The sequence below is a fragment of the Salmo salar genome, chromosome ssa12, assembly GCF_905237065.1.
Source record: "Salmo salar chromosome ssa12, Ssal_v3.1, whole genome shotgun sequence".
NCBI lineage: Eukaryota > Metazoa > Chordata > Actinopteri > Salmoniformes > Salmonidae > Salmo > Salmo salar.
In genome coordinates, this window is record NC_059453.1 from 97677100 (window position 1) to 97688443 (window position 11344).

The 11344-nt window shown below is 42.6% G+C and overlaps 1 protein-coding gene across 1 annotated transcript in view; it reads right to left on the reverse strand.

The window, feature by feature from the left end:
* Positions 1 to 4877, reverse strand: part of LOC106594380 (arf-GAP with coiled-coil, ANK repeat and PH domain-containing protein 3) — a 117647-nt gene extending 112770 nt beyond the window's left edge. Inside the window, exon 1 of the mRNA XM_045691969.1 lies at positions 4568 to 4877. Within this exon, the coding sequence (XP_045547925.1) occupies positions 4568 to 4614 (47 nt within the window). The 5' untranslated portion in view covers positions 4615 to 4877. The remainder of the gene's footprint in view (positions 1 to 4567) is intronic.
* Between the last annotated feature and the right edge of the window lie 6467 nt (positions 4878 to 11344).

The window sequence follows — 11344 nt, forward strand, 5'->3', positions numbered from 1 at the left end:
GAGAGAAATATTGCACCAATAAGGATGAGGAGGAAGAGGAGGAGCCAGTCTTGGGAGGACTTGGTGGTGTGAAGATTCACTTAGTGCTCAACACAACAAAACACCAAAGAGATGCACATCGACTTCAGGAAAAATGTTACACCTTCCCCACTGTTGTTTTAAAGGACAAGACAGAGAGGTAGCAGAGGAGAATTAACCTGGGTGTTGTTACAGGGACAAGACAGAGAGGTAGTGAAGGAGTATTAACCTGGGTGCTGTTACAGGGACAAGACAGAGAGGTAGTGGAGGAGAATTAACCTGGGTGTTGTTACAGGGACAAGACAGAGAGGTAGCAGAGGAGAATTAACCTGGGTGTTGTTACAGGGACAAGACAGAGAGGTAGCAGAGGAGAATTAACCTGGGTGTTGTTACAGGGACAAGACAGAGAGGTAGTGGAGGAGAATTAACCTGGGTGCTGTTACAGGGACAAGACAGAGAGGTAGTGGAGGAGAATTAACCTGGGTGCTGTTACAGGGACAAGACAGAGAGGTAGTGGAGGAGAATTAACCTGGGTGTTGTTACAGGGACAAGACAGAGAGGTAGCAGAGGAGAATTAACCTGGGTGTTGTTACAGGGACAAGACAGAGAGGTAGCAGAGGAGAATTAACCTGGGTGTTGTTACAGGGACAAGACAGAGAGGTAGTGAAGGAGTATTAACCTGGGTGCTGTTACAGGGACAAGACAGAGAGGTAGCAGAGGAGAATTAACCTGGGTGTTGTTACAGGGACAAGACAGAGAGGTAGTGGAGGAGAATTAACCTGGGTGCTGTTACAGGGACAAGACAGAGAGGTAGTGGAGGAGAATTAACCTGGGTGCTGTTACAGGGACAAGACAGAGAGGTAGTGGAGGAGAATTAACCTGGGTGTTGTTACAGGGACAAGACAGAGAGGTAGCAGAGGAGAATTAACCTGGGTGTTGTTACAGGGACAAGACAGAGAGGTAGCAGAGGAGAATTAACCTGGGTGTTGTTACAGGACAAGACAGAGAGGTAGTGAAGGAGTATTAACCTGGGTGCTGTTACAGGGACAAGACAGAGAGGTAGTGGAGGAGAATTAACCTGGGTGTTGTTACAGGGACAAGACAGAGAGGTAGTGGAGGAGAATTAACCTGGGTGTTGTTACAGGACAAGACAGAGAGGTAGTGGAGGAGAATTAACCTGGGTGCTGTTACAGGGACAAGACAGAGAGGTAGTGGAGGAGAATTAACCTGGGTGCTGTTACAGGGACAAGACAGAGAGGTAGCAGAGGAGAATTAACCTGGGTGTTGTTACAGGGACAAGACAGAGAGGTAGTGAAGGAGAATTAACCTGGGTGATGTTACAGGGACAAGACAGAGAGGTAGTGGAGGAGAATTAACCTGGGTGTTGTTACAGGGACAAGACAGAGAGGTAGTGGAGGAGAATTAACCTGGGTGCTGTTACAGGGACAAGACAGAGAGGTAGTGGAGGAGAATTAACCTGGGTGTTGTTACAGGGACAAGACAGAGAGGTAGTGGAGGAGAATTAACCTGGGTGTTGTTACAGGGACAAGACAGAGATGTAGTGGAGGAGAATTAACCTGGGTGTTGTTACAGGGACCAGACAGAGAGGTAGTGGAGGAGAATTAACCTGGGTGTTGTTACAGGGACAAGACAGAGAGGTAGTGGAGGAGAATTAACCTGGGTGTTGTTACAGGGACAAGACAGAGAGGTAGTGGAGGAGAATTAACCTGGGTGTTGTTACAGGGACAAGACAGAGAGGTAGTGGAGGAGAATTAACCTGGGTGTTGTTACAGGGACAAGACAGAGAGGTAGTGGAGGAGAATTAACCTGGGTGTTGTTACAGGGACAAGACAGAGAGGTAGCGGAGGAGAATTAACCTGGGTGTTGTTACAGGGACAAGATACAGAGGGGAAAATGTTAGGAAAAGATTTATAAAGAAAGGACAACAAAGGCTCTACATTTTAAGGAAACTAAAGTTATTTTAGTGTTGATCGTTTTCTATTGTCAATTTTTTACATGATCTGCCTTAACATATTGTATCATCTGCTGTTACGGAAAGACTAATGTCTCTCAGAGAGGAATATGTTAAGACAAAATGCTAAGCTCTGCTTAGTAAGGTGCTAGGGTTTGAGCAGACAGGTCTGAAGGTCATTGATGAGATAAAAACCTGCGAGGTACTGATGGACCCTTTGGCATCCTCTTTATCAGGAGTTTGAGTTACTCCCGCTCGAGGAGACGTTACAGGGTACCAAAGGAATAGAGCCAAACCACCCTTTGTCTCAGCGGTAGTAAGACTCCTCAATGTTAAAACCAGCAGTAGGACCAGCGGGCTGGACGTCAGGGGACATGGTAGTGGACAGTGTTCTGTTGTGTATAAAACCAGCAGTAGGACCAGCGGGCTGGGGACATGGTAGTGGACAGTGTTCTGTTGTGTATAAAACCAGCAGTAGGACCAACGGGCTGGGGACATGGTAGTGGACAGTGTTGTGTTGTGTATAAAACCAGCAGTAGGACCAGCGGGCTGGACGTCAGGGGACATGGTAGTGGACAGTGTTCTGTTGTGTATAAAACCAGCAGTAGGACCAACGGGCTGGGGACATGGTAGTGGACAGTGTTGTGTTGTGTATAAAACCAGCAGTAGGACCAGCGGGCTGGGGACATGGTAGTGGACAGTGTTGTGTTGTGTTTAGTGTATATCACAGGTCATTGGTAGCAGTGGTTTAAAATACTTAAGTAAAAATACTTTAAAGTACTACTTAAATAGTTTTTTAAGGGTATCTGTACTTTACTATTTATATTTTTGACAACTTTTACTTTTACTTCACTACATTCCTAAAGAAAATGATATACTTTTTACTCCATATATTTTCCCTGACACCCAAAAGTACTCGTTACATTTTGAATGTTTAGCAGGAAAATGTTCCAATTCACACACTAAACAGAGAACATCCCAGGTCATCCCTACTGCCTCTGATCTGGAGGACTCACTAAACAGAGAACATCCCTGGTCATCCCTACTGCCTCTGATCTGGAGGACTCACTAAACAGAGAACATCCCTGGTCATCCCTACTGCCTCTGATCTGGAGGACTCACTAAACAGAGAACATCCCTGGTCATCCCTACTGCCTCTGATCTGGAGGACTCACTAAACAGAGAACATCCCTGGTCATCCCTACTGCCTCTGATCTGGAGGACTCACTAAACAGAGAACATCCCTGGTCATCCCTACTGCCTCTGATCTGGAGGACTCACTAAACAGAGAACATCCCTGGTCATCCCTACTGCCTCTGATCTGGAGGACTCACTAAACAGAGAACATCCCTGGTCGTCCCTACTGCCTCTGATCTGGAGGACTCACTAAACAGAGAACATCCCTGGTCGTCCCTACTGCCTCTGATCTGGAGGACTCACTAAACAGAGAACATCCCTGGTCATCCCTACTGACTCTGATCTGGTAGACTCACTAAACAGAGATTCTTCATTTGTAAATGATGTCTGAGTGTTGGCACGTGCCCCTGTCTATCCACAAAAAATGTTAAACAAGAAAATGATGCCATCTGGTTTGTTTAATATAAGGAATTTGAAATAATTCATACTTTTACTTTTGATACTTTTGATACTTAAGTATATTTAAAACCAAATACTTTTAGACGTTTACTCAAGTAGTATTTTACTGGGTGAAATGTCACTTTTACTTGAGTGATTTTCTAGGTATCTTTACTTTTACTCAAGTTGGACATTTGGGTACTTACCACTGGTTGATAGCACCTTAATGGGCAGGACAGTCACGTGGTAATGGCTGGAGCTGAATAGGTGGAAAGGTATCAACATGGTTTCCACGGTTCCATAGTTTCCACGGTTTCCACGTTTCCATGGTTTCCACGGTTCCGGTTCCATGGTCTCCAAGGTTCCATGGTTTCCACGGTTCCATGGTTTCCACGGTTTCCACGTTTCCATGGTTTCCACGGTTCCGGTTCCATGGTCTCCAAGGTTCCATGGTTTCCACGGTTCCATGGTTTCCACGGTTCCGGTTCCATGGTCTCCAAGGTTCCATGGTTTCCATGGTTCCATGGTTTCCACGCCATTTGCGTCGTTCCAGACATTATTGTGAGTCTTCCTCCCCTCAGCCCCCCCCCTATATACAGCGCACCGATGATCATTGATTGCTCATGAACTTCCTACCTGTATATACTGTCTGTATGTCCTTTGTCTATCGTTGATTATGTGTGTTTATTGTACAAACGAAGCTGCAACCCAAATTTCCCGATAGAGATAAAGTAATTATGTATTCTTACATTAGGTAATAATAATAATAATAATAATTTCCCAGAATAATACAAACCTCTTTTGTTTTCAGACCTCAACATGTGCCAATGCAATATGGACATAGAATATGAAATTATAAGAGGCTAACCTAATGCCACCCGTTAACATTTACCAGACGTCAATGTGTGTGTGTGTGTGTGTGTGTGTGTGTGTGTGTGTGTGTGTATGTGTGTGTGTGTGTGTGTGTGTGCGGTGCCGTCACATCAGCACATTCTATCTTACCTGAATCGGGGAGAATCTTTAATACATTCTTCAAAGTCCACCGTCATCTTAGCGTTTTTCTTTCACTATACCTCCTTCAGTCGGTTAATGTCATTCCCCCGGTGGTGATGTCGTTATAAACGGTCGGTAGGATAAAACGAGTCAGGTACAGGATTCTCTGGGGGGTTTTGTTGTTGTCGGACGCGCAGCAGCGGTAGCTCCTTCTGACACGGTGACACAGAATGAAGTCTCAATGCACGTGAAATTACTACGGTGCTGCTGCGCTACGGTCACCGCTGCCGAGATCCGGTAGAGGGGCGTGTCCTCTCCACCCATCAATCAATCACGGTGACGTCATCATAAAACGACAGACTCGTTACTGGTCAATAGTGGGGTCATCATTAGTTTCCACTGCCACAAACTCATATATATATACAGTACCAGCAGTAACCAAAAAAATGTAACAAATCAAGATATATTTAATATTTGAGATTCTACAAAGTAGCCACCAGCTTCATGAGGTAGTCACCTGAAATGCATTTCAATTAACAGGTGTGCCTCGTTAAAAGTACATTTGTGGAATTTCTTTCCTTCTTCATGCGTTTGAACCGATCAGTTGTGATGTGACAAGGTAGGGGTGGTATACAGAAGATAGCTCTATTTGGTAAAAGACCAAGTCCATATTATGGCAAGAACAGCTCAAATAAGCAAAGAGAAACAACAGTCCATCATTACTTTAAGGTGAGCACATGCTTGACTGAGTAAGGGTAACATGAATAAGAATTGGAAACCCCCCACAAATCAATCCACTGGGAAACCCTTCCACTGCTTTGCTTTATCGTGGCCAGGTCGCAGTTGTAAATGAGGACTTGTTCTCAACTAGCCTACCTGGTTAAATAAAAGTGAAATACATTTTTTTTTTTAAACACACGGAGTCACACACAGAGCATACAGAAACAACCACAGCGATGCTACTCTAGTCAGTGTGTATATCTCTCTGCATCCAACTAAGACAACCCTGTCTTCTCTGTTTCCTCTCTCCCTTATTCCCCAAACAGAGAGAGTTGGACAAAGTGATCCTTTTATTTTCCTCCCCACCACGTTGCTCTCTCTCTCTCTCTCTCTCTCTCTCTCTCTCTCTGTCTCTGTCTCTGTCTCTCTCTCTCTCTCTCTTGCTCTCTCTCTCTCTCTCTCTCTCTCTCTGTCTCTCTCTCTCTCTCTTGCTCTCTCTCTCTCTCTCTCTCTCTCTCTCTGTCTCTCTCTCTGTCTCTCTCTCTCTCTCTGTCTCTGTTCTCTCTCTCTCTCTCTCTCTCTCTCTCTCTCTCTCTGTCTCTCTGTCTCTCTCTCTCTCTCTCTGTCTCTCTCTCTGTCTCTCTCTCTCTCTCTCTCTCTCTCTCTCTCTGTCTCTCTCTCTCTCTCTGTCTCTCTCTGTCTCTCTCTCTCTCTCTCTGTCTCTCTCTCTCTCTCTCTCTCTGCTCTCTGTCTCTCTCTCTCTCTCTCTCTCTCTCTCTCTCTGTCTCTCTCTCTCTCTCTCTGTCTCTCTCTCTGTCTCTCTCTCTCTCTCTGTCTCTCTCTCTCTCTCTCTCTCTCTCTCTGTCTGTTTTAATGGTAGAGATCTAACCTCTCTCTCTCTCTCTCTCTCTCTCTCTCTCTCTCTCTCTCTCTCTCTCTCTCTGTGTGTGTGTGTCCTCCTCTTTCTTTGTTTTGCCAAGGCACTTAGCATCCTGATGTATTATTCAGCTTCTCTATTAGCAGCGATTTCTAACGTCTGATGAATCATTTAGGCTAACCAGGGGGGTTATTCTGTGGTCACAGCTAGTCCTGCCCATAGAAATTGAACTATTAGAACTGCTTTCCACCCATCATGGTACATTGACTTGAATGGGGATGCCCATTGTTGTAATACTATTTCTACGGCATTGCCCTCCGTAGAATCACCTCAATAAAGCTACAGCTTTGATTCTATTGTCATGCTAATCATCGTGCTAATCGTGTTAGCGTAAAGCTCGAGCCGCTCAGAGATTCATCGCATCGTATCTCTCTGACATTCAAACCTCTTTAGCTTTTGACATCGCCCTTTGGTGAATGACTAGTGCAGAGAGTTTGGTGTTTAAAATGGCACCCTATTCTCGTGCACTACTTTTAACCAGGCTGTGAGTCTCCACTCTAAAAAAAATTGCCGGGTGATTTGAATGACCCAATTGCTGGGTCGTAGGCATTGGGTCAATAGTGGGGTTGTTGTCTGTACATTTTTTTTTTTTAAAAGCAAGGTTGGGTTGTTGATATTTAACTCAGCCAGTTTGTTAATTCTCCCACCAACATCGCGTAAATTCTCCCAGCGTGCATTGGAGCAAGTGGCACAGACGGTGTCAGCTGGCACGACTTGTCGTGACGGTGAACCACTGATCGAGTAGGGTGTGCTGGGATTCGGGTCCATCATCAAGATCACCCTACAAGCCCTGCAAATTAAGCAAGATTTTCCCCATTTTCTTTTTTGATCAGGGTTTTTTTTTGGGGGGGCGCATCACAAGTGGGTATACTGTGGTACAGTATAGCATGTCCATAGTGACATGCTACTGTGGTACAGGTGGTTTCCTTTGATGATTCATGCATTGTCTATTACAATGATTTGCAACCTGATCCAGTCTCAGAACCAGTGGAGGTTGGTGGGGGGGATGCAACAACAACACTCAGATACTGTACACACACACCAGTCCAATCCAGATTGGGTATATGAAACAGACCACTGTCTGTAATTCTCGTAATATTGAGAAATAATTTCACCTGTCCTTGTGATTGTCTCCACCCCCCTCCAGGTGTCGCTTGTTTTCCCCAGTGTATTTATCCCTGTGTTTCCTGTCTCTCTGAGTCAGTTCATCTTGTAAGTTCAAGTCAACCAGTGTTTATTTCCCGTGCTCCTACTTTTCTATTCTGTCTTTACTAGTCCTCCCGGATTTGGACCTTTGCCTGTTTTTCTGGACTCCATTCTGCCTGCCCTGACCTCGAGCCTGCCTGCCCTGACCTCGAGCCTGCCTGCCCTGACCTCGAGCCTGCCTGCCCTGACCTCGAGCCTGCCTGCCATTCTGTACCTCTGGAACTCTGAACTGGTTTTGACCTTTTGCCTGTCCACGACCATTCTCTTGCCTATTTCCCTTTTGGATTGTTAATAAACGTCTTGGACTCCAACCATCTGCCTCGTGTCTGCATCTGGGTCTCGCCTTGTGCCCCTATAGTTCCAAACACACACACACACACACACACACACACACACACACACACACACACACACACACACACACACACACACACACACATTAATGTGTCATCAGACAGAAGGGTGCTATTATGGACACAGCTGTAGTGTTTGCTCTCTTAAGTCGCTCACTGCCAAACCCACGTGATCCGTCTGTCATGTGTTGAGACGTGGACACGTGTTCTGATGCAGCTAAAGGACACGTGTAGAGAGAAACCTAATGATGACTGTTTCTATTGCTAATTAGATGCAGTATTTAAGCCTGCTAGTTAAGATGCAGCAAGCTGTTCTACATGTGTGTTTGGTGTGCACCGCTGTTGCTAATCCTACAACCGTCAGATGTGATCAAGTGAAAATCTGAGAACTGCGACCCGACCCTAAACCCGCTAATATAGAAAATGTGCTCCAGTTTTTTGACATGGGGGGGTGCAAGATTTATTTTGTTGTTGCCTGATTTAGATGTGTTTCTGCTTTATAATTTCCAACATTTTAGCTGTTTTGTTAGTCAACTTGTCTTTTAATTAGATCCATGTAGCTTCTCTTCAGTCATTATATGTTGTCCCTAGAAGACTAAATCAACCCTTTGCTCACCAGAATAATGTCATAAATCAATAGAATGAACACTTCAATCTAGTTGACATCTCTGTCATCGCTGCTTCTTTTAATGGAGACGTTTAAGGGACCGGGGAGAAAATGCAATGACAAAAAAAAATAAAAAAATACTGAAAATAGTTTCTGTGCAAAATGTACAAATTACATCAGTTTGACCGGTTAGAATAGAAAAGCTGTGAAAAAAAACGACTTAACGTGTTTCTGATAAGATTTAAATTCGGCTAGGATGCATATTTTATGTGGTTGAAATACTATCAGCTTTTTTATGATGCTGATAAAGATATCCGCTCTACAGATTGTATCTCAAGATGCTGAAAGAAAGAAATCAAAATGTCTTTACTCCGAGTCAAAATTTCTGCCTACATTTTAGTGTATCATTTTACTGCTATAAATGTTTCATTCTGCAGGAGATAATATGAAGGCTCTGTGAAAAGGTTATAGACCGAGAGTCAGTGTCCAGATTTCCTTTTCCATTTAACTCATCTGAACAGTAAAAATCAAATCAAATGTTATTGGTCGCAGACACATATTATTTTCAGATGTTATTGCAGATGTAGCGAAATGCTTGTGTTTCTAGCTCGAACAGTGCAGTAATACAGAACACGATGACCAGGCCGGCTCAGAGCGTGCGTCTGCGTACGCATGTTGATTTCGTCTATCCCCACCAGACACACAGGATTATTAAACGCACTGAAATGTACACAGTCCTTTTTTCTCTCAATCTTTGTCGAATTTTGACCCCTATTTGGCAAAACTAGCGCAGCTAGGATGTTAAAAAACAATACACACAAATCCAAAAATAAAGAATGGTTAGTAGTTATATAGGATGGTGTGTGTATAGACAGTAGTTATATAGGATGGTGTGTATAGACAGTAGTTATATAGGATGGAGTGTATAGACAGTAGTTATATAGGATGGTGTGTATAGACAGTATAGACAGTAGATATATAGGATGGTGTGTATAGACAGTAGTTATATAGGATGGTGTGTATAGACAGTAGATATATAGGATGGTGTGTATAGACAGTAGTTATATAGGATGGTGTGTATAGACAGTAGTTATATAGGATGGTGTGTATAGACAGTAGTTATATAGGATGGTGTGTATAGACAGTAGTTATATAGGATGGAGTGTATAGACAGTAGTTATTAAGGATGGTGTGTATATACAGTAGTTATATAGGATGGTGTGTATAGACAGTATAGACAGTAGTTGTATAGGATGGTGTGTATAGACAGTATAGACAGTAGTTATATAGGATGGTGTGTATAGACAGAATAGACAGTAGTTATATAGGATGGTGTGTATAGACAGTAGTTATATAGGATGGTGTGTATAGACAGTAGTTATATAGGATGGTGTGTATAGACAGTATAGACAGTAGTTATATAGGATGGTGTGTATAGACAGTAGTTATATAGGATGGTGTGTATAGACAGTAGTTATATAGGATGTGTGTGTATAGACAGTAGTTATATAGGATGGTGTGTATAGACAGTAGTTAGATAGGATGGTGTGTATAGACAGTAGTTATATAGGATGGTGTGTATAGACAGTAGTTATACAGGATGGTGTGTATAGACAGTAGTTAGACAGGATGGTGTGTATAGACAGTAGTTATATAGGATGGTGTGTATAGACAGTAGTTATAGAGGATGGTGTGTATAGACAGTATAGACAGTAGTTAGATAGGATGGTGTGTATAGACAGTAGTTTTATAGGATGGTGTGTATAGACAGTATAGACAGTAGTTAGATAGGATGGTGTGTATAGACAGTAGTTATATATGATGGTGTGTATAGACAGTATAGACAGTAGTTGTATAGGATGGTGTGTATAGACAGTATAGACAGTAGTTGTATAGGATGGTGTGTATAGACAGTATAGACAGTAGTTATATAGGATGGTGTGTATAGACAGAATAGACAGTAGTTATATAGGATGGTGTGTATAGACAGTAGTTATATAGGATGGTGTGTATAGACAGTAGTTATATAGGATGGTGTGTATAGACAGTAGTTATATAGGATGGTGTGTATAGACAGTAGTTATATAGGATGGAGTGTATAGACAGTAGTTATTAAGGATGGTGTGTATATACAGTAGTTATATAGGATGGTGTGTATAGACAGTATAGACAGTAGTTGTATAGGATGGTGTGTATAGACAGTATAGACAGTAGTTATATAGGATGGTGTGTATAGACAGAATAGACAGTAGTTATATAGGATGGTGTGTATAGACAGTAGTTATATAGGATGGTGTGTATAGACAGTAGTTATATAGGATGGTGTGTATAGACAGTATAGACAGTAGTTATATAGGATGGTGTGTATAGACAGTAGTTATATAGGATGGTGTGTATAGACAGTAGTTATATAGGATGTGTGTGTATAGACAGTAGTTATATAGGATGGTGTGTATAGACAGTAGTTAGATAGGATGGTGTGTATAGACAGTAGTTATATAGGATGGTGTGTATAGACAGTAGTTATACAGGATGGTGTGTATAGACAGTAGTTAGACAGGATGGTGTGTATAGACAGTAGTTATATAGGATGGTGTGTATAGACAGTAGTTATAGAGGATGGTGTGTATAGACAGTATAGACAGTAGTTAGATAGGATGGTGTGTATAGACAGTAGTTTTATAGGATGGTGTGTATAGACAGTATAGACAGTAGTTAGATAGGATGGTGTGTATAGACAGTAGTTATATATGATGGTGTATATAGACAGTATAGACAGTAGTTATATAGGATGGTGTGTATAGACATTAGTTATATAGGATGGTGTGTATAGACAGTAGTTATATAGGATGGTGTATATAGACAGTATAGACAGTAGTTATATAGGATGGTGTGTATAGACAGTAGTTATATAGGATGGTGTGTATAGACACTATAGACAGTAGTTATATAGGATGGTGTGT